Source organism: Botrytis sinoallii (assembly GCF_014898435.1).
Source record: "Botrytis sinoallii strain Bc 23 chromosome Unknown BSIN_006, whole genome shotgun sequence".
NCBI classification, from domain to species: domain Eukaryota; kingdom Fungi; phylum Ascomycota; class Leotiomycetes; order Helotiales; family Sclerotiniaceae; genus Botrytis; species Botrytis sinoallii.
In genome coordinates this window covers 218,914-241,830 of record NW_024066033.1, presented here as the reverse complement: position 1 = coordinate 241,830, position 22,917 = coordinate 218,914, and the positions used below count along the sequence as shown (strand labels likewise).

General features: G+C 45.1%; 8 protein-coding genes across 8 annotated transcripts; 3 read left to right on the top strand and 5 right to left on the bottom strand.

Annotated features, from left to right (window-relative positions):
• Positions 1 to 399: 399 nt before the first annotated feature.
• Positions 400 to 3,633, top strand: EAF02_003967 (uncharacterized protein; the record flags this gene model as incomplete). The annotated part of the gene is made up of 3 exons (XM_038900015.1): positions 400 to 519; positions 572 to 3,245; positions 3,308 to 3,633. 3 exons carry the CDS (start codon positions 400 to 402, stop codon positions 3,631 to 3,633), a joined length of 3,120 nt encoding a protein of 1,039 aa, XP_038759722.1.
• A 305-nt stretch (positions 3,634 to 3,938) lies between these two features.
• Positions 3,939 to 5,226, bottom strand: EAF02_003966 (uncharacterized protein; the record flags this gene model as incomplete). The annotated part of the gene is made up of 3 exons (XM_038900014.1): positions 3,939 to 4,584; positions 4,636 to 5,066; positions 5,113 to 5,226. The coding sequence occupies 3 exons, from the start codon at positions 5,224 to 5,226 to the stop codon at positions 3,939 to 3,941; spliced, it is 1,191 nt and encodes a 396-aa protein (XP_038759721.1).
• A 1,694-nt stretch (positions 5,227 to 6,920) lies between these two features.
• On the bottom strand, positions 6,921 to 7,640 carry EAF02_003965 (uncharacterized protein; the record flags this gene model as incomplete). The annotated part of the gene is made up of 2 exons (XM_038900013.1): positions 6,921 to 7,453; positions 7,520 to 7,640. The coding sequence occupies 2 exons, from the start codon at positions 7,638 to 7,640 to the stop codon at positions 6,921 to 6,923; spliced, it is 654 nt and encodes a 217-aa protein (XP_038759720.1).
• A 1,125-nt stretch (positions 7,641 to 8,765) lies between these two features.
• On the bottom strand, positions 8,766 to 11,975 carry EAF02_003964 (uncharacterized protein; the record flags this gene model as incomplete). The annotated part of the gene is made up of 1 exon (XM_038900012.1): positions 8,766 to 11,975. The coding sequence occupies one exon, from the start codon at positions 11,973 to 11,975 to the stop codon at positions 8,766 to 8,768; it is 3,210 nt and encodes a 1,069-aa protein (XP_038759719.1).
• Positions 11,976 to 12,959: 984 nt separating this feature from the next.
• On the top strand, positions 12,960 to 13,748 carry EAF02_003963 (uncharacterized protein; the record flags this gene model as incomplete). Its single annotated transcript, XM_038900011.1, has 1 exon — positions 12,960 to 13,748. The coding sequence occupies one exon, from the start codon at positions 12,960 to 12,962 to the stop codon at positions 13,746 to 13,748; it is 789 nt and encodes a 262-aa protein (XP_038759718.1).
• A 920-nt stretch (positions 13,749 to 14,668) lies between these two features.
• Positions 14,669 to 17,799, bottom strand: EAF02_003962 (uncharacterized protein). Its single transcript, XM_038900010.1, has 7 exons — positions 17,721 to 17,799; positions 17,052 to 17,660; positions 16,843 to 17,002; positions 16,701 to 16,794; positions 16,067 to 16,563; positions 15,635 to 16,014; positions 14,669 to 15,584 (listed from the first exon to the last, which is right to left on the bottom strand). Exons 2-7 carry the CDS (start codon positions 17,588 to 17,590, stop codon positions 15,335 to 15,337), a joined length of 1,920 nt encoding a protein of 639 aa, XP_038759717.1. The 5' UTR covers positions 17,591 to 17,660; positions 17,721 to 17,799; the 3' UTR covers positions 14,669 to 15,334.
• Positions 17,800 to 17,998: 199 nt separating this feature from the next.
• Positions 17,999 to 19,280, top strand: EAF02_003961 (uncharacterized protein). Its single transcript, XM_038900009.1, has 2 exons — positions 17,999 to 18,650; positions 18,707 to 19,280. Exons 1-2 carry the CDS (start codon positions 18,119 to 18,121, stop codon positions 19,216 to 19,218), a joined length of 1,044 nt encoding a protein of 347 aa, XP_038759716.1. The 5' UTR covers positions 17,999 to 18,118; the 3' UTR covers positions 19,219 to 19,280.
• Positions 19,281 to 20,313: 1,033 nt separating this feature from the next.
• On the bottom strand, positions 20,314 to 21,928 carry EAF02_003960 (uncharacterized protein; the record flags this gene model as incomplete). The annotated part of the gene is made up of 6 exons (XM_038900008.1): positions 20,314 to 20,595; positions 20,660 to 20,716; positions 20,778 to 20,837; positions 20,945 to 21,477; positions 21,533 to 21,673; positions 21,727 to 21,928. 6 exons carry the CDS (start codon positions 21,926 to 21,928, stop codon positions 20,314 to 20,316), a joined length of 1,275 nt encoding a protein of 424 aa, XP_038759715.1.
• Between the last annotated feature and the right edge of the window lie 989 nt (positions 21,929 to 22,917).

Below are 22,917 nucleotides of genomic sequence, written 5' to 3'. Positions count from 1 at the left end.
GATATGATATGTTATGTTGTGTTGTGAGTGAAGGAGGGAGTGAATACAGATATAGAAAGGTAGGTACCTAGTAGGCACCTACCTACCGTGGACCTATGGAGTAGTAAGCCAGTGGCTGACAGTAACAATAATTATCGCTGTCTCACTTCTACGATAAGGCTGTTTCCAGTGATAGCTGGGGCCCGGCTCTTCCCCACGCCTCACTCATGTCTGTGAGCCTCCAGCTAGTACAGATAGGTACAGGGATTAATTGATTACATGGTAGAAGAAAAAAAAAGTTCACCATCCATACTACAGAAATATTGATTTTTTTGCATCATATTGGTTCCCGTCAAGAACACCGGCGCAAACAACAAGCAAGCGCATTTGATATAGAAAATAGTGTTTTAACTTGTTAGGATGCCTTCATCGCTTGCTACCAATGTTCAAGATGGTCCAATTGTAAAAAGACAAAAATTGGACGTTGCCGATGCGCCCAAGAAAACTTTGAGAGAATCGAGAATCTTTACTCCATTTCGTGTTGGTCCTCCCCTTTCTCCCAATTGACCATATTGCTGACTTCCATAACAAGACAATTGGTCTAGTGTCTTCAACTGCCGTTCCCTTCACTTCGATTCCACTCGGCAAAACCACATTTCAAATCACAACCTCCGTAGGAAGATGTTTACAGACGTACGACCTCAAGAGAGGGCTCAACCTAGTCTTCCTCACCAGACCACAGACACCAGCAGATATAACCGCTACAATAGCATGGAAAGATAAAGTCTTCGCCGCATGGGGAGGTCAGGACGAAGATGGTAACCAGGGTCTCTGCGTATTCAAGAGAGGAAAGAGGATTGAGGAAATACCACTCCCAGCAGATCTAAAGGAGCCAATCAAGCAGATTTTGGTCTTTGGCACCTGGATAGTAGGATGCTGTTCAACCAGGATAGAAGTCTGGAAAACCTCGACATACGAACATTATACGACTTTGCACACTACCGCGGCGCAGAAAGGTGGAAACGAGATTACTGGAGGAATCTGTAATATGCCAACATATTTAAATAAAATATTCGCTGGAAGGAAAGATGGTGGAGTTGAGATATGGAATGTCAGCTCCGGGAAACTGATCTACACCCTGTTACCACCAGGTCCAAACTGTGGAGCTGTAACCGCTCTACAACCCACACCAGCATTATCTCTTCTAGCGATCGCATACTCCGAAGGTCCTCTCATAATTCACAACGTGCGAACAGATAAGACAGTCATCCATCTCAATGGCGGATCTGAGTCCACTATCACTTCAATATCTTTCCGGACAGATGATCTTGGAGCTGGGGAGGATGGCAAAAAGCCCGGTGTAATGGCTACTGCAGGACCCGACAATGGCGATGTGACATTCTGGGATCTTAATGGGGGTGGTAAAGTTATGGGTGTTCTTCGAGGTGCCCATAATCCACCTTCCGACTCTGGCGCGACAGTTAGTGGAGGATTGAGCAAGGCCGAATTCCTCTCTGGGCAGCCTGTCCTAGTCACCAGCGGCTTGGATAACTCTTTGAAATCTTGGATCTTCGATGAATCGCCCTACTCGCCAATACCACGAATTTTGCACTCGCGCAGTGGGCACGCTGCGCCAGTCACGCACCTTCAATTTTTACCTACTGATGCGGATGGTGCGGATGCAGGTGGAAAATGGCTGCTAAGTGCTGGTAAAGATCGAAGCTTGTGGGGATGGAGTCTTCGAAAGGATGGACAAAGTACAGAATTGAGCCAAGGAAATATACGAAAGAAGGCGAAGAAAATGGGTATACTAGCCCAATCTACATTGGCAAATGAGCCTAGCACGACCCTTGAGGATCTTAAAGCACCGGAGATTGTATGTCTGGCATCGTCATTAAATCGAGACGGTGGAATGGGCGCACATCCTGGAACTGGGGCGATTTGGCAAAAGGGCCATCTGCAAAAGAAGGGTACAGATGCGACAGCAAGTGGGGTCACGGGATGGGAAAGCGTGGTCACTGGTCACAAAGATGACAAATTCGCCCGAACATGGTTTTGGGGAAGGAAGAAGGCGGGACGATGGGTATTTGAGACTGGTGATGGTGGAAATGTCCGAAGCGTTGCTATCAGTCCATGTGGCACCTTTGCAGTTGTTGGATCAGAAACTGGTGGACTTGATATGTTTAACCTTCAGTCTGGTCTCCACCGACAACGATACCCCTCAAAACTTACACCCGCACAAGCAAGAAAGTTAAAAATTCAGCAATTACAGGCTGCCGAGACTGGCAAGGAGATATTTTCCGAGACGGTAAAGAACTTTCAACCTGGACTTGGTAAACACAGAAAAGCGGTAACGGGCGTGGTTGTTGATTCACTGAACCGCAATATCATCAGTTGCTCTCTCGATGGCAAGATTAAATTCTGGGAATTTGGAACTGGTAACCTTGTCGATGAAATTGATTGGTTCCCAATGGTATCTATCACAGGAATGAGATACCATGCGCCGAACGATCTCATTGCTGTCTCGTGTGATGATTTGTCTATTCGAATTGTTGACATCGAGACCAAAAAGACCATCAGAGAATTATGGGGGTGCCAAGGGGGTATCAATGATATGTGCTTTTCTAATGATGGACGATGGGTCATTGCAGCCTCGAAAGACTGCGTGGTTCGAGTTTGGGATCTTCCGACTGGCCATCTAATTGATGCAATGCGAATGGAAACTCAATGCACTGCGCTCGCCTTTTCTGGAACAGGAGAATTCCTAGCCACGACATGCGCAGGACAAGTTGGAGTCAATCTCTGGAACAACAAAACTCTTTTCACACATGTTCCTACTCGACATATTTCCGAGAAAGAAATTGCTTCTATCACAGCACCAACTGTTTCCGGTGAAGGCGGCCATAACGTCATTGATGGCGCATTCCAAGATGAGGATGAGAGTGCTGAGGATTCCGCACCTGCTTTGTCGCTGGATCAACTAAGCAAAGACATGATGACTCTCAGTGTGGTTCCAAAGAGTAGATGGCAGACTCTGATTCATCTAGATCTTATCAAAGCTCGTAACAAGCCCACAGAAGCACCAAAATTACCAGAAAAGGCACCTTTCTTTCTTCCATCAATCGACTCCGCGGCAGGTCCATCAACTCAAGAACAAAAATCGACAGATAGCGCCGCCGAAAGATCACGCATCATGAAACTCGACCGCGTTGCTGCCGAACGCTCCTTTACAGTGACTCTCCGATCTGGCGGCGAGTCAGGTGATTGTAAGCTTCAAAATCCCCCTTTCCCTCCCTCATGTACCTATCATTATGCTAACATGTCACAGATACACCATTCATCGATCATCTCAAAACTCTCTCTCCATCCGCTGCTGATCTTGAAATCCGCTCCCTCTCACCTACCTCCAACGAATTGATCCACTTCATCCACGCACTTACTTCACGTCTTTCACAAAAGAGAGATTACGAATTAGTACAAGCATGGATGGCTGTATTCTTAAAATTACACAACGAGGAAGTAGCTAGTAGCGAGGAGCTGAGAAATGCAGTCATGGAATGGAAAACGCAACAGGAGAACGAAGGTGCGAGATTGGGAGACTTGGTAGGTTGGTGTGGAGGTGTGGTGGGATTCTTGAGAAGCCCTAGAACTTAGGATGTGCTGTTTGATTGTTTGTATAAGAGCGGTGGTAGATTTGCAGAGTTTAAGATCCTATGTACCTAGCTAATGTCATGGAAAGATGAATATCTGCACGTGTTTGCTTTCTGTTAAGAAGCTTTGGTTCTTGATTTTTTGATGGGAATTCAGAGTTTTATTCTCAACACTAGAACAAGAAAAGTCCGGGAATTTTACAATCAAATGAGATAACAATATGCAATATCTCAACATCCGCATTGCGTGCTCACTAACAACGAGATCCACCCCCCAACTCAACACAGCATTCCCTCTCCCCCTCCACTCTATCTCCAAGTATCCCCCACCGACCCCTTCGTCGCGCAACCCGCCGGCACCGCAAACACGCGATTCGGATCACTTTCCCACGTCGGCGTCCCCCCACTCCCCACATTCACATACTTGTACTGCACCACCTGACCCGGCGGCAACAAGACGGTTCCCGTCCACACGGGATGCGCACCTGTGTAGTTGGCGGCGGAGAGGGCGACGGCGGCGGAAACATCCCAGTTTCCGAGGGCGTCGACCGAGCCGGCGATCTTAATGGTTTGCCCGTAGGTGGTCGTGCGGAGGGTGGTGAAGGTTATGGGGATTAGTGTGGGGGTGGAGGGGCAGGTTGTGCTTTTGCTTGGGCTTGTGCTTGTGCTTGTGCTTGCGGTGGCGCTGGTGGTAGGTTTGGTGGATGTGCTGAGGGTGGTGGATGTAGAGGTGGAAGATGTTTTGCTCGTGGTAGTTCGGGAGCTGCCGCTACCTCCACCGCTGCCAGAACCAACAATGGCGATATCGGCACAGGTCAGATAGATCTGGCCCGTCTGGAAGGAATTCCACTTCAGAGAAATGAGCGTGTGATTCGACGCGTAGTTTGGGATCTTGACTTTCTTGGTCACGGTATATCCGCCCGCGATGGAAGTATAGCAGGAGCCGAGCGCAGAGCTATCCACACCTTGACATCACGTGCCGCTGTTGAATCCCTTGCAGGTGAACCAGTCGTTGCGATAACATGCTTGTCCGGGCGTGCAATCGGCGTTGTAGTCGCAGGTGGCGCCGGTCACATCGGTACAGGGGAGAAGGCCCGCGTCGAAACAACCTTCCGCGGCTTGTTTTTCGGCGGCCGTGGGCATGTAGCCTGCAGTGATGAGTTTGTTCACGAGGGATTGGTCTTGACAGATGCGCCAGCTGAACATGCCGCCGTGGTCGCCGTTGTGGTCCACGCACCATTGTACATCGACGGTTTGGCCGGCTGTGTAGGTGGTGACGGGTGTGTTACCCCAGTTTGTGGAGGGGTAATTGTAGTCAACGCTGACCCGAGCGTTGTAGCCGCAGGGACCGCTGCGTCCAACTGGTGCGGTGTTGAGATCGGGCCACGAGGTGACGGGCTCGAGAATTGTGCATTCGGGACATGTGTCGATGCCAACCTTCGATTGTTAATGTGGGAATGGAGATAGGGTGATGGAAGCTTACTGAATGGCCGATGCTGGTTCGACTAGAGGGGATGTTCATATATCCATGTCCATCTACTAAAGAAGCCAAGTTGGCTGCTGCCAGCACATATAGAATGCTAATAGATCTTGACATTGTCATATAGGTCATATAGTATATCCTTCAATGTCTTTTCTATACAGGACACTTGGAAGGGAAGAAAGAAGATAAACTTGTTCTTTCAAAGGCCATAGGGGTTTTGACTCTTCTTTATAGTTCCTAGTGAGACCTTAGCAAAGGCTCAATACAAGCTACGAATCTACACACATGCAAGACTTTCCAATTCATGCTTAGATAATAGGTATTGTAAGATCCGGAACCTAGGATAAACTGTTGATGATGAAAAATCTTGAGAATTATATTACGCCAAGCCGGTAATATCTGAACTTTGCAGTATGTGAAAAGCATTATTGAAGATTAATCATATGTAAGTGGTTTACACGCCACTAGGAAATTCCAAGTAAAACTCTAGAGCTATGAGTTTAGCTCCCACGATTAGCAGGATGAAAAACATTAAAGTCTCTCCATTGCCATGAGAACGACATGAAGCTACCAGACAGGAATGAAGACAACAAACCCTATATTCCCAAGTATCAAACACAGGACAGAATCAGAGAAAAACTCTCAAGAAACTCCCAACCATTCCACCAACCCTCATCTATCCATTCCCAATATCTTCCTCCCAGACAGACAACAGGCCCAACCGCCAAGACGGCAGAACCTACACCTACTAGTCCTCAACAGAGCCCGAGTCACACTCTCCTATCCATCTCGCTCCTCAATCACCATCAACATTCCACCATCCTCCACCACTCATCTTCACCCAGTCGCGCAAGCAGCTAATCGGTCCTTCGCCCATCCCGTCTCTCCATCCAAGAACACACATCGAAGAAAAAACACCCCAGTACACCTACACATGATATCCCCCACCCCGCAAACAGACTAACATTCGGTCCTTCTCAGCCCTCGCACCCCGCACTTCCAGGGAGAGAATTGCCGCGTCGGAGAAGATCACAAATAGAGCTCTATCTCCGGATTGCGTTTAAGTTTTGCGAGAACCAACGGACCGAGAGTGAGTCTGCGTTCTACGCTGAGTTCAAAGATCCTGTGAGGGTGACGGGAAGAATGTGGAGGTGTGGAGAACCGGGGAATGTGAAGTCGATGGGTTTGGTAGTGATGGTTGTTTGTGGGTGAGAGGGATGAGATGAGATGGGATGGGAAATTGTTATTGGTGTGCAGGTTTAACGTGGGGTAGACAGCGGTTGAAGATGTGGTTACTTAACACCTGCATTTTAGGGCGTTGCTGCGAATATGCAGGTACTAAATTAGTTGGAGTGTGATTGACATGGTTGTAGTTGCGGGAATGGCCGTAGGCGAACGTAAGAGAACTTCAAAGCAATCAAGTTCTGTAGTAAAGCACTCGAGATTCTGTATGTGGTAGGTTTTAGGCGGTAGTGTAAGACAGATTTCACATTTGAACTTCACTTCACATATGCAATTTATAGTGATCATGTTAAGTAAACAAGGTTACTTATTTTTGGAGAACTAATGTGTGAGATAGATCTAGAAACAAATATGTATCATAAGGATACCATCTGTATCTACTCTATTTATTATACACATTGTTCTCATAAGAACATCCCTTCCTGATTGACGCACAATGCACGCCATCCCTCAACGCAATACAAAAGAAACTTGCTTCCCAATGTTCCGAATGATATTCATTCCTCCACCAAATAGGCAAATGAAATATCCTCCCCAATCGCAACTTATGGCATAGCATTGTGGCTTTAGATGAAATAAGCAGCTGCAAAGGCAGCGACGAGCAAGCCACCTGAAATGGTGTTGGCCTCCATGGCTCCACCGGTGTGAACAACAGTGCTGCTGGTGCTGCTAGCTGGTCCAGAGCTCGTAGCCGAAGTCTTGATGGTGGTGGAAGCAGCGGTGCTGGTGAGAGTTGTGGATGGAACAACGGAGGTGGAGTTGGCGTATGTGCCAGTCACGACGCTAGGGGAAACGGAAGGGTAACCGGAAGCAGAAGTGCTGGAAATTGGAGAGAGGATTTCCAAAGAGCTGGTTGTTTGAGTGCTGGTAAGAGTGTTGGTGACTGGAACCGAGGTGATGACGACTGGAACGAGGGTGTCGGTAGGAGCAGATGAGGAGTAAGCAGTGGTGTCGTAGATAGAAGGAGCGTATGGAGAGGATTTAATGACGGTTGGAACGAGAGTCTCGACGGGAGCAGAGGAAGTGTAAGCAGTCGTCTCGGAAGCCGGAGCAGAGGATGGGAGGACGATGGGGACGAGTGTCTCGACAGATCCAGTGGCTATAAAAGATATGCTGTCAGTATTTCGATCTTTAAGATTATAACATGTATATTAAAAGGCCATACTACAAGTGGTTGACTCAGTAGCCCATGCAACACCACGAACAACTTGACCAGCGCCGCTGACAGGGAGAACAAGTGCGACAAAGAAAAGCGCGAACATGGTGACTTTCTGGATGATAGACATAATGATTACTTTTGAGAGATGTGTTAAGTAAGAAGGTTGTTTATTTGTAGTGGTTGATAAACGAAAGTGATGTTGTTGTTAATTTGATTTTTCGTTTGCAGTTCTGAAGTTGTTTTTGGAAGAAAGAAGGAAGACAGATGGGGAACTCTTGGAAGCTTATAAACAAGAAGTTTGTGATGGTGCGGTACAGTTTGGCGCTAGGCGAAAGGTGAATGATATTGAGATTATGGCTCATATATTGATTGGCGTATCAAGAAGGTGAATGGGAAATTATGGTAGAATATTGCCAATCTGGTTCACCGTCGTGTTATCAAAAGCCTCAAATTACAGGTTAGTTTGGTTATTGGATTTGCACAGAATTCGGAAGTTAGCCACGTCTTTCCAAAGCTTATTACATCATATTCCACAGTAGCAAAGCAGAGAAATAATATCTGTATGATATAAATTCCAAGTTCCTGCTCTCCTAAGAATTCTCGTGAAGTGAATGAGAAGATGAAAATATCAAACTCTTTGACTTCAGAGGCTCATCTCCATATACCCATTCACTGTTTCTTCTTCCCAAGGTCCCATGAGAAGCACATGCAAATCATTTTACTTGCAAATCAAGCTTGTATGGCATCTTGCCGTTGGGCCTCGGAAGCCACAAGCAGCTTGAAATTTTCAATGATATCAAGACTGGTTCCACTAGAACTCAGTTTGACGTTGATGATACTACACAATCCACCTCAAACTGTTGGATTTTCAAAGTTCAGCCTCCTTGGGATTCTTGAATAATGTAACATCCTACAATCTTGTTTGTAGACCGTAAGTGAATCTAAATACATCTTTTTGATTCCAAATCTCTTAGATTTAATTACATACATGAACAATAAATTAGTAGTGACTGACAGATAGAAAATCTCAATCATGCACCTCAAAGCAGAATCTTGTCCAACGGGTATGTAGTCTTCAACTTAAGCACAAATCATCCCAGGAGAAACGCATTTCTAGTACCTAAAAGCGGACAGAACCCAGCCACCTCTCATACCCAATGCCGCTAAAAATCAAAAGAGGGTCATAATCATGCCCTAAGTCGCATAAAAACATCAATCATACACATCGTATCCGAAAAGTACAAATACAAACTCACGGACGCTCAGGACTACTACGACCCTCGAGCATTTCCACCAATTCCGACACTTTTCCTTTGCCTTTTACCCGTCCCTTGCTCCTCCCGCTTTCAGCGCTTTCCGTTTTAGCTAATTTATTGCCATCTTCGATACTCAAGATTTCACTAGGGGTTCGACTTAGAGTTCCGCTTCCACTAGCTCCTATGTTTCTTCCTCTCATACTCCCTCCCTCGCTCAAATCTTCACGAACATCATGATTGACGACGCGCAATCTCTCCTTGGGCACGGTAAACATGACTTGTACCACCCGATCCTCAATCGCTCTTTCAATATCCCATTCTTCATCATCTTCATCGATCCCATTTACAAGCCCTCTAGCCTCACTAGTCCTTGAAATCTGTACACTCGACCGACCGCCATTAACAAATGAACTAGATCTCCCACGCTTGGCACCAATGTTCTCACTATCCTCCCAGTCCCCTCTACCCTGTTTCCTCCTCCATAAAGCTGCACCAGCACTCACAGTTCTTCTTGGCGAGTTATCAACACCGATTGGAGGAGGAATTGGCTCTCTATCTGCAAGACTAGTTTCCGCCGCAGTATCACCTTCAGGTCTGAAAGCTTTGCGTAGACTTCCCAACCATCCACGTCTACCAAGGCCTATGTGCTTGTTCTTTGATGGACTGCCGATGTAATCATGTGGCATCCTAGTGGGTGTGTGCGGTGATGATTTGGAAGAGGACTCAGTGGGAGACGGGGGCCCCCTGTCAGAAAACTGCTCTGGACGAGGGAGTAATGTTGCTGCTTCTGCCTGCAGGGTAGGAAAGCTAGATTGCGTATGAGCGGTGGTGTAAGTTGAACCGGTATTTTCGCTACCGGAACTCCCCGGAGGGCAAATCTGGGCATTTTGTGCGACAGGGCTGTCGGGCATCGGACTCAGAGTAGCATTTCCTAAACTAATGGTATTCATTGCGTATGTTAAATAGCCTCGAAGTGAATTTGATCTTGTTCCCAGGGAACTGGATCCTGACCGACTTAAAGTAGCAGCGGTGGGAGCCATACTTTGCTCGCTGAGGTTACTGGCTGTTCGAGCATTGTCTTCAGAAAGTTCCCCTGAAACAGAGGCTGGACCAGTCGCTGTGATCAAGTTTGCCCGTCGAGAAGGAGAACTTCTCCCAACAGTTGAATGCGATCTGGCTTGAGCGTGAAGGAGGGCATCTGCAGCCGCCCAGTCTGCAACCCATGCTTCGATCTCACGTTCTCGTTCTTGCGCCGGGGATTCTGGGACAGGCATGGTGACATTTTGGCTGTTGGATTGTACAGGTACTGAATAATTTTGAGTAACTGGATCTTTAAATGGATCCAACCGTCGCTTCGCACCAAAATAAGCGTCGCTTTCTTCGAATGGAAGAGCAATACCAATTTCAATAGGGGAAATAATATCAGCGTCCTCGTCTGCTTCGTATATAGGATGTATCGGCCCAGCTGCACCAATATTGGCTGCTCTAGGATTTCCAGCTACTGAACCAGGGTCGAAGGTCGAAGCAGGCTGGTAAAGGCCTCGATTGTTTCGTACAGCTTTCCTGGGCATTTGCCGAGGTTGAAGCGTGGGAGAGCCAATCTCTCCCGCGCGATATTCGCCTGCATACAGGCTTCCATATCCCCCCGCTGCGTTTCCCGAGTCATGATAATGATTTTGGCGATCAGAATAGTCATGATTTTGATATATTTCCTGTGGGCCTGGGTATGCAGTGGCTGCGTTGTAGCCAAGAGACCTGAGGTCTTTTTCCCTCCTCTCATGCCTCGAATCTCTACGCTTCTTCCTGCAGCGAATCAAACACCAACTAAGTCCTGCAACGATAGCAATGAATGCAGCGATACCCAATCCGAGTCCTACGCCAAGGCCGACTTTTGAGGAATCCGATGATGAAGAACTGCTTCGAGCATTAGTCGCGACATATGCTGGATTGGTGTAGTTCGAAATCCAAGTGGAGCTTGTAGCATTGAAAAACATGGGTTGGACAGTTGTGTCAACAGCTCTCTTCATATTATTGGTGGCTGTTATATTAAATCCACCCAGTACCATCATAACGTTTCCAGGAAGCATTGTTGCACCGTGCCCATAAATACCATCTCCAAATGGCTGATCCGCAGGTACCGACCATTTCCATCGACCAGTTCCTCCATAGCCCGTCCCAAGTTCCAATATAGCAAATTGTGGATCGGCAGCTTGATTAACGCTACCAACCCATCCGCCCAAAACAATGACTTTAGATCCATCTTCTGTCAAAATTGCCGTGTGCCCTGAACGACTATCGACACTGGTTACTGAACTTTTTACTGTCAATTCTGTATTGGAACTCTCTGTCAAGGATGGTGGGTCGATTGTGACGAAACTCCAACTCTCCACGGGAAGACTCCAAATAGCAACTTGGCTCATGTTTATAAATGCGCCTTGTGTATGTCCACCAAGAAGTATAAAATTCTGAGTTTGTGTCATAATCCCCGAAGCATTCGAATACGCAGGAAGTAGAGGCGTAATAGTAAATCCCGCCTCAGCAACAGGTGCTCCTCTATTAGCAGTTAAATCCAAACTGTACGAATCTGTCGATCCAGGTGATATTCGCATCATATGGTTCGTATAATTCGCGTTCGATTGCCATGTCGATATATTCGCCGAAGAACTGGGACACATGCCACCATATATATAGATATCCGTATATGTAGCATTCGCATTAACTAATGTAGAGAACTGGAATCCACCCGACAAAAATTGCGCGCCTGCGCGACCAGCAGAGGAGACATCGCTGGCCACAATGGTCGTCTCTTTCGCCCACGTCCCATTCCCGACAGCCTCATTTCCAGGTGTATAAGTCCATAGCTCAGTGCTGGCAGATTCTGAACAAGAACCAGTAAGCAATGAAATTTCGCCGTCCGTCCCAATCGTAGGTATAAAGGCAGTATTGTTGTCGAGAAACGAAAGATTAGGTGCGAAGGGTTCTAATGTGAGATTGGAAGCGAACAAGGTTGAAGATATATTTAGAGATAAAAACTCAGGTCGAGTGTCTGATTCGGAGGCGACGAGGAAGATAAACGCAGTGTCGTTCCTTTGGCTTGCGCTCGATGGAAGAAGTATCGTGGTAGGATTGTATGGTAAGGTCTGCGAATTTGCGATAGTTGTGAGACTTATCAATGTCCAAAGGACAGGCGATAAATCGGGTTTCATGCTTGATCTGAATCTGAATCTCAACCTGAATCTCAATTTGAAAATGAATCTGAAAATGAAGGTTGGAAAATAAATATGCTGGCGGAGGCTATTTTACTTGTCGATGTCAATCACATTATTGTCGCCAGTAAGAATTGCAAATTGAGAGTGGAGAGCTGTGCAGCTCAGCACTGATTCTCCTCGAGCCAGCCCTCTTGTCAGTCAGGTCTCAATTGAAGTATGCTGCTGTCGTTCAGATGTAAACTTCGTCTGTATTGAACAGTAAGTGATACAAAACATCTTCATGAAAACATTAGTGTGACCCAGTCTCCAGCCCCGTTCTGACGATAAACACGATAAACACGAGTTCCAGACCAGCCATGATCATTATTGACATGAAGGGAAGTTTTTCCTATTCGTTGACCTAGTGATAACCGTGATTAGCTCCATCGATGCTTATCCTAGTCGCCTTGGATGCATGTGAGAACAACATTGCGGAAACTAATTCCATCATGAGATACTTCTTAGCTAGTATCGTAGAGTATATACTTTACACACAGACATCAACTACTTTGGTCCATTGATTTGATTGTCCATCATCTCAATTCACTTGAAGCCATACCGGTATGCCATTGAGCAAGGAATTCCTAAAGCTTTCAGACTCAATGGGTTGATGTTGATGCTTGATTGAATGGCTTGAAGGGCTGGGGGAAAGGACAAATGAAAATGAAGGGGCTGTCTGTGCCTCGGTTTTCTCAATTTTAGGCCTTATCTAGTGAGGGGCATCGGCATCATACCGTTGGATTGGGCTTGTTATGATGAGCTCCGCGACGCATTATCTTCCTACTACTCGAGTAGGTAACTTCAACATCTCCCTTCATTGTCTTCTAGATCCTTTATTGTATCGTTGTCCTCTCATACATACCATACGAGGTGCCTAGTATATGATTTAATACACATTGGTGGCATATACCATATCTAGCCTACCCATACAACACAGCAAACATGCCAGCCTGCACACTTCATCTGCTTTCTCTCTCCGTCACCGTTGCCGATTTCCTCTCAGCCCTTTCAACGACTTCTCTCACCCCACTCACAATTGGGCGGGTTGTGCGTTGGATCGTTCTTCCGACATCCATATCGATCGACCCACTTATCGCACGTAATATCCATTGGGATATTCTGATGATCTTGCCCAATACAGACATTCTTCCAGCCTCACTACAAAAGCTTATCCTTCATCAATGGCAGGTGACAGCTGGAATACCTTCACGATTACTTCATGATTTTGCGTCGAAGAATAGAAGACTGCTTGATCCACGACCTGAAGACACACCGCCCCTAACAGGAAGCTTAAACAACTATCGCGCGAAAGCTTCGGCTCAGTCCCTCGAGCTTTCTCCTCCATTAATGGAATGGATCAAAACCTATAGAAACCAAGAAGGGCGAGGTGCAGTTTCTATGCTCAATCTCCTAGCATTCAAACCTGGGCTCAAAGACGAATATTTGAAATATGGAGCTGAATTTGCAAAGTCCATTGGTTCGAAACGAGGTGGTATTGCCAAAATAGTGGGAACTGTGATACATGAGGGAGACTCAAAAGAAAGAGGTGAATGGGATGAAGTTGCCGTGGCACATTATCCAAGCATTGAACATTTTGCAGATATGTTGGCTAGTGAAGATTATCAGGAAGTAAATCACAGACATAGGGTGGGAAGTTTGAAGGATACTTTCATTCTTTGCACAACAGAATTGGATATGCCTGTATGGGGCAAAAACGAGTCGAAACTATAGGTGTGGGGAAGTTGAGACACAAGTCCGCCTTTTCAGTCAGCTGAATCTGTCTGAGGGATTACTTCATTGCCAAAATTCGGACTTTCATTGCTATGTCATAGGTGTACTTTGCACAATTTTTACATCAGACTGCACAACAATTTTTGTTAACGAAGTTTTTATAACTCCAATAAATGGTTGCTACATAGTTATACGCATCAGTTGTTTGCCCACCAATCCTAGCTAACCTACGTATCTCTCGTAGAACAATAATACATGCCATTTCCCCTGCACATATCCTACATAGCATACAATAGATTCTAGCCTGCAACGAAGAACTCAAGATTTCAAACCCTTCGATTATTGTAGAAAATATGAGAGGCTGATATTTTTCCAAGAGAGCACTCTTGATGCTAACAACATTCATGATATAACGGCAAAGTAATTACTTGTTGGGCTCTCGCCATTGATTCCATGCTGGAAGTCGCTTTGCTTGTGTTTCATCAGATACAGAACTTCCACTTGAGGCGGAAACATCTGAAGAGAAGCCTCTCTTCTCGCCTATGCCAAAACCACTAATCGTATTGCCACTGGATGAAGCCAAAGTCTCGCGCGAAGAAGACTTTTGGGGTCCTATGGTGGCTCGGTATTTAGATGTGATTGTAGCAATGTCTTTCTTGGCCTGCTGAATATTATCGTCGGATGCTTTTGCCATACTAGGTAATGGCGTCTCGTAATGCTCCTCTGACAGGATATCTATTACATCTCCACCCAGCATTTCGATACGTAGCGTTGACTCTTTTGCTGCCAGGGACCATTTCCGTAATTTGTGGGCAAAAACATCGCGAGTCTTTTCCATAACCAAACCATGCGGGGTACGATCTTTAACAATAGAAGTCTTGATGAGCCCATTCTGGACATCTGAGGAAAGTTGATTTTCCAAATGCTGTCTTCGTTGTGCGTTTAAATAGAACACATACTTTTTTCGAGTAGGGTCTAATAAAACTTGATCTAGTAATCTGCAGTCTGGGCAGTTCGAGTTGCATCCTCGAATGTCGCGAGTCCATCTTACGGGCTTGACAGGCTTTTCTTCATGATAACGTATGACATACGAGCCGACAATAGTCTGAAAAAGTTGCTTGAATAATGGTGCATTGAATGCGGTCGGGATAACATCGCGTATAGAATTAGCCAGAGCTTCGAGGAATGGCATGAATGTATCATTAAAAGAAGCCCATTTTACAGACTGAACTTGGTCGCAAAGTCCTCTGAAGAGATACTCGAGCTCGAGGAACATCTCTTTTTGGTAAGCCAGACAAACAACGAGGGCTATGCTCCGATACTTCCGCTGTTGCCACGTTTTACCTAGTGCGTATCTGACATGGTAGCCTGCCTCGCCTTCTGTTGAGGAAATATCGTCTGGCCAGTCTCTGAGATTCAATAACTCCAATCTACCAATATTAGTTGCTAATATTTCTTTAAACACTAGATCAAGTGGCAGCGGTGTGCGTTTGCTTAATGAGAGACTTCTTGAGATATGCGTCAAGATTGAGCACAGCATTTGTTGCTTATTCAAACACGGTTTGATGGCTGGAAGGAAACTGACGTCAATTAGTGGAGGTTCTCGATAAATAATCATAAGGGGCATAAATTTCGATGATCTGTTTCTCAGACAATACTCTTGCTACTTGAATCAATTGTGCCACATCAGATACACCCAGAGATGGGGCACATGCCGATAATGCTAATTCATATTGATTGGAGGACCAATCGGTCTCCATTTGATATTGAGATAGATTTTCAATCGCTTTGCACCGACTACCGAGAGCGGGAATCGCAGCAATATATGATTCGGCTCTAATACCACTGTTAGCAAGTCACCATTAGCACTTCTGATTGAAACATACCTAGCCAGCATCCATAGAGGTCCCTTTTTCTCCCTTAATTTATCTAGTAACGGCTGATACTCAGGACCTGAGAAGCAAGTTGGTAACGTGCGTTCAAGGAGTACTTTGTCATCAAGGTCTATTATCGAGCTGATTACCAAGAGATATACCCTATGCGAGAACCCCGATAGGACATTACTCGGCCAACCGCTTTCGCTTTTCGCAAGTACTATTTCGCATACTTTTTTCATGTCTTCCCGGTCAGCGGCAGGGGATTCGGAAGTTATTTCCCCCAGATCTGCCATATACTTGAGGACACATTCGTTTCTGTCACTGTCCCATTTATTTAATTTGCCTAACATGAATTGGAATCGAGAAGCTCGAGGTATGAGGACTACCATCTTTGCACTGTCAGCCGTCTGACTGTCTATAATTATTAGCAAGTGAACTTACAGGAGCACCATAATATTTTGTCATGTATTCATCATCGTAGTTCTCTGTATCCGTGCAGGCACCGTCAAAAGGGTCGTCATCGTTGATGAGGTTTACTTCATCAAGAAACCCACAATCTGCACGTAGCAGTTCACCATCGAGATTCACAAGTTTGGTGAGGTGTAATGATTCCTCTTCAACTTCCACCATGACGTGACTTTTGTCGACTGATTCATCGTAACCATAATAGTCATCTCCAGACGATTCAGCTGGGCCACTGGCTTCTTTCTGTAATGTTGCAAAGTAGAGCTCAAAATTGCTTCCCGCGCAGACTTCCTTGAGTTGATTGACAACAAGACGATCCTTTCCACGGAGCTTATGAAGGGAAATATCAGATTGGTCGGCTTCTGAAAGCACATATCCCAGTATATCTTGTGGGACTAACACGCGGTCTCTTGTCCAGGGTTGCAATATGCTTTGTAGATTAGACAATGAGGCTTCTATAGCTGTAGCGGAACCTAAGATATGGTACGTCAGAAGATATTTGGACCCTTGACTTGATTATTTCTCTTGCTTAAGGAGGAATACGATGTCGAAAACATGAAAGCAAATGAGAGGCTTGGAAAAGGACATCAAATAATTTAGTTCCACTCACTAGTCTCTTCCGGTATGGTATGCTGAAGATCATACCTGAGGATAAGGCGGTGGTCTGAAGATAATGATTTACTCTTAACCGATATATCTGTGAACTTTAGAATGGTTAGTTTGGATTACTAGCAATGCAAGAAGGGTATCACAACCCATGAGAGAAATGAGCAGTCCCATTCGGAACATCCGTTGTTGTGTAATTGGAGTTTCTTCCCATTGTGTTCAAGAATGAACTTTTCGCTTCCTCTAGCAGATGGCAGAATGATGTCTAATATTCCAAAGTTGTGTCTAGATGGCATCACAACCGAGCTACATTTCTTTTAGAGCCCGTTAAGCTTTGGGGGACCTCAGAACTTACTTGGTAATCTCTGCGGTACTTCCAGGTGAGTGATACACGAGAGCACACAGCTCTGCATGAGCACTCTTATTCTCCAATCCCAGCCCAATCTTCACTTTTTCTACTATAGATTGAACCACTGATGTCCAAGCGGGGTTTCTCGTAGCGATCTTGTTGCCGGGAATGGTATACACATGAGAAGGAGTAAGTGTATCTCCAGAGGACTCGCCAGATTCTGAATCGCTTGCTGCCATTATTCTTTCAAAGTCATGATCAGTGAGCGGGAATTCAATTGTACCATAGCCGTGAAGAGAAATTCCTGGATTGGGTGCGTTCGGAAGGATACCTTGGTGGGAGAATGTAGTACCAATGCTTATATTATCAAAATGGTCCCGGAGATTTGTTTTCAATTTCACAAATGCATCTTCTTGGGTTGTCACAAAAGGTGTATTCAAGCTGCTGCGAGATCTGTCAACAGTAGGAGGTGAATCGTTCTCCGTGTCAGTTCCCGATGTGGAGGAATCATCACTGACCTCCCAAATTTCAGAATCTCCAGGCATTGTTGATCACGAGTTGAATCCTTTTACAGATATCAAGAATGAACAGCAATACTGTTATGACATTCGGAGTCTGAAACATTATCACAATTGTTAGCAGATAATCGAACAAGACCTCATTTGGGCGACTTGCCTTGAATCAGATGTATTAAGCACGTTGAGCGATTGTGATAACGGTAAAGTATTGTGTTCACAAATTGAATTGACTTTACCTAGATGAAGACGCGATATCAATGAACATGACTTTGTGCCAGTCGCGTATTCACGTGTTTGATGATATCATTCACTGTGCTCGGTAGGCTAACCCAATAAGATTAGCGCATCCGTCATTAGTCTGCTGAATAGTTGCTGACAATAACCTTCATCAGCATCAAAAATCAATCCACAGCGACTAGTCCAATGTCTATCAGTAAGTTATAAAATCATCAAAGAAATAAATCTAAAATCAATAAGTAATTATTTCCTCATCTTCATGTAAGGTATATCTTTCTTTATCTCTCACATTCCAGCAGACGTGCTGGAAGTCTATATATGAAGCTCTTCATTCTCTTGTCCTCCATTTTCATTGCATCAATTTCAATACTCTTCTACAATAGCAGCACTCCACTATCACAGATCTTTCAATTGTTCACGAACAACAGATCAGCGACCGAAATACAAACTGACATACTTACAACTCAACCTTCTATGAGCACTTCATCTGCTATCAAATCAACAATGTCCAAAGCACTTTCACACGCTAAAATTACCCCTCGAAGATCCTCGGCTCGTGGCCATGCTGATCACGGATGGCTCAACTCTTACCACACATTTAGTTTCGCAAACTACTATGACAGCCAATTCCAAAACTTTGGAAGTTTGCGGGTCCTCAACGAAGATCGTGTCGCCGGTGGTACAGGGTTCCCTACACACCCTCATCGCGATGCCGAAATCTTCAGCTATATTCTGAGTGGAGAATTGACTCACAGAGATAGTATGATTAAGAAGGGAGCTGAAGGAAAAGAGGGAGACGATTTCTACAGAATGAAGAGGGGAGATGTTCAGTTCACAACTGGTGGAAGTGGTATGTTTATAATTTCCTTGAATGATTAGAGTTTATGCTAACTAGATGCCCCGCAGGCATTGCGCACTCGGAACAAAATGAATCCAAGGAGGAAGTTCACTTCCTTCAAATTTGGGCCCTTCCTTGGGCTAGATCACTCACTCCACGATATCATACAAAAACTTTCTCTGAAGACGCTAAGCGATCAGCGTTCTTACCAATCCTGTCACCATTGAAAGCTGGTCCCGGTGCTTCTGCAGAAGAGGAGAACGCTGCAGAACCAACACTCCCAGATACCATACCTATACATGCCGATTTTGTCATGGCTGCCGGAATAATTGGAGTAGACAAGAGATTCAAATGGACTGTCGGTGGAGGGGCAACAAAGAGTGCCGAGAACAGAAAAGTCTATATCCACGTTCCCATGACCAAGGGAGGCAACGCAAAAATCAGATTGGACGGTAGAGAAGGAGCTGTTCTTTCAGAGGGTGATGGAGCATTTGTCGAAGCTGTCAAGGCAGGAGACATTCTGAGCGTTGAAAGCATTGGCGAGGCCGAGGCGGAAGTTATTGTATTGGACAGCGATTAGCCGTTTCTCTTGTTGATTTCTAGGTTGTATGTATTGATACCAATTTACCATGCATTTCAAGATCTTTCTTTTGAATGCCTAAATTTGCAAGTTTCTAGTGATCTCAGCATTACTACACATATCCCGGAAGAATCACGGTCGAAAAACCAGAACTTGGAAGTAAAGTTACACGAAAGACAACCAGTCCAGAGTTGTGTTAAAGTCAAAGTTGATGAATTCAAGTGTCAATCTTGGATAAATGATCTCATGCCACAAATAACATTCTCGCCATTTCTGATTATAATCTAGCGGTGACAATTTTCGTTGGTCACACAGTATATGTTAGCACAAGGAGAGTGATGTAGTAAAATCACTTGGACATTGGACATCAAATTCCCTCAAGAAGCGCAGTCTAAGAATTTAGCTAGCTCCATTGTGTAAGCTACGATGCAACTAAAATCCCATACCGGGCCACATAACCCCAAGAGAAGTTGTTATAAAAGAATAATTCATTTATTACCACATATGGTAGTCGTCAATGAGAGTTTTTGATGAATTCTCAGTTTATAGTAGAAAGTGAAGTACCGATCAAAGTTGATTGAAATGTGTTGCTAGCATTGGAAACGACATTGATGGAATAGTTGACAATTTTGAAGTAGGAAACATGGAATGTTCTATCTCAACTATGGTGTCCCATGCATGGCTTGACTCAGGACAGAAAGTTGATGATGGGAACATAGAAGTGGCGATTAAAAATCCTATCACAAAGAACAGTACTGAAGGGATGAAAGTTGGAAGAATCGTTGTGTAAAGCCAGTGAACTTTCCACAGGTCAAGCAATGTAACTGAAATCACGAATCACGCAAAGTCATCTCAAGATTCACAGGTATCAGATTGATTCAACAATAACTGCTTTTCAATTAAGATTAAAAATCACAAAAATGCCTCATCTGCCCATCTCCAATATAATGCAAACACAATCTCAGAGACGTGCTGCTGTCGAATCGAAATAACCCCCAAACCAAACATGCAAGCCGCGATGAATAAAAAATAAAATTAAAGCCCAATAACCCCCCAGACTAACGAAGAGACCGATTAAGTATACTAATACTCAATCTACAAGACGTTGGCAATGGCGAAGACGGCAGCAAGGAATCCCCACGCGGAGATGGTAATGCTGGATCCAGCACCGGTGAATTGCTCAACACCGGAAGCGTCTCCGGTGGAGACTTCTGGGACGAACGACTCATCAGTGGCACCAACAATGCCGGAGGCATCGCTGGCGGCGACTGGAGTGCCGGAGGCGGCGGGGTCAGCAGCGACCGCAGCGGCCTTGCTTCCGAACCATGATCCCCATCCATTGCTGTTGCTGCCGAAGTTGAGTCCCAAGTTCTTGTTCTATCTAAATTAGTAACTGTTCATAACGAGAGATATGAAATCTCGGTGAAATGAGTGCACTTACGATGTTTTCATTAGCGTTGCCATTGATGTTAACATTCTCGTTCTTGTTGATGTTGGCCTATTGCGAATGATGTGGTCAGTATGTGATTGTTGAAGATGGAGATCTGCGATTTGCTCACATTCAAGTTCTGGTTCTCATTGGCATTGAGGTTGGCGTTTCCATTGAGGTTACCGTTGGCCTGTAATATGGTTAGTCAGTTCTTGCTAAGCTATTTACAGCCAATTGCAGAAAGTTGAGTATTCATTCAGAAGGGGATTATTGAGGCATGAAATTGGATGTTCTTGCATTGCCATTTCCGTTTCCGCTCTCATTTCCGTTTCCATCAGGCTTTCCTCCATCAGGCTTTCCTCCATCAGGCTTTCCTCCATCAGGCTTTCCTCCATCAGGCTTTCCGCCATCAGGCTTTCCTCCCGATGGACTAGTTGCACCACCTTGCTCTGCGGGAGCATCCCCCTTTGGCTTTGGCTTGTGGGGAGATTGACCTGGTGGACACACACAGTTTCCATCGATGTCTTGATAGTTGGCACCAATTGCGGGGCCAGCATAGGAGACAGCTCCCCATGGGCCTGCAGCAGAGCCAGCACCCCCAGCAGCGTTGATACCGACTTGAGTGGCATCAACAGATGCTGATGCAGCGGCTTCTTCTGGCTTGGTTGGCTTTGGCTTTGGCTTCCATCCTCCGGCGGCGTTCTGTGCCTCAGGACCTTCCTCTTCGTCGTCGTCTCCACCACGTTGTCGCTTCCATGGTTTCTTAGGAGGAGTGGTGTCTACGATATGGGTGAATGATGTACCACTGTCTGAGTTGGCACCTTGTTCCTCTAGAAATCATGATATTAGTTGTGGTCTAACGCAGAACAAAAAGGGGTCTCTTACGACTGATAGCAGCAGTCAAAGATGGTGCGTTAGTGCCATCATCTGGGTAACATTCGCAAACTGCTTGCTGATTTGCTCCGGAGTTTGATGATCCGTAAGCCTCGGAGATTGTAGTCTCTTTTGATGGTGGTGGGCTCCATCCTGCTGTTATTAGCACGTCGTATCATAAATGCCTCGCAATTTAAAACACTTACCACCTTGAGCACCGTTGTTTCCACCTTGAGGACCGTTGTTTCCACCTTGGGGACCGTTGTTTCCACCTTGAGGGCCGTTGTTTCCACCTTGAGGGCCGTTGTTTCCAACATCGGTGCCCCCAGGTCCACGGATTGGTCCTCCTTGAGCAGCAGCGAGATGGGCCGTAGCCAAAAGAATTGAAAGAATTGTTTGGGTCTTCATGATGAAAAACTTTAATTTCAAGTAAGTGAATGTGGTATGTCTTGAAGACTATTTATTGTTTGGAAGAAAGAGTGTATACAAGTTGGTTCCTGATGTACGAGAAGAAGGAAAGATGGAATTGCATCGTGATTATATATTAAAATCATCAGTGTTGTGATTCAGATTCGAGCCCCCATTGTTGAGGATCAACGCTGTTAGGAATGAATCTCCGCCATGGGCGGAATATCAAACATGGGAATGTAAAATCAAAACAGTCTACAAAGTCTCGTGCTTGATGGCGAATTGACACAAGATAAAGATTCTATTGGACCTTGTACCGAGAATTTCGGGATTTTCCTTCAATGGAGTGTTGATTCCGTTAGTAGTAGCATAACTGCCAAGATGTTGCTAGGAGGAGAATGTGTGTTTTGGTTGAAGAATGCACTTGAACTCGCTAAAGACCAATCAAGATAGCCGTGAAATCAAAACATAATCCATCCACATATCACAGTTTGTCAAAGAAGCACGCATCGTGAGAAATATTCATGACGCCACACAGTTGAGGTATGAACTACCCCTTCAGCACGAGTTTCCATCCGGTAATGATAACATATTTAGTGAATATGGGAAATTCCCAGATACAATTCCTCGAACCATAATCAACCTCTGATATTGGAGCCCTTCTAGAACTGTCCAGGGGCGGGTATGGCGTGCTGAATATGGCATTTTGTCAGAATTTTATTGAAACTTTACAGATGTGCGTCCAATGTACTCATGGAGTGATTGATCAGCAAGGTTTGGAAATACATCTAAGCACTTGCTAGTCACTTTGCAAAGTGGCTATCAACGCCCATATTTCTGGTAAAAATTCACTTCAAAACCTCTCCCGTATAGAGGAATCCCTTATTGTGAATGATATCCTCCAAATCAATCTTACCAGAATACAATTTCAGTATTAAGAGAAAAATATTTACCAGTTTATCTAGGGTCTCAGAAATATATTCTTCGTA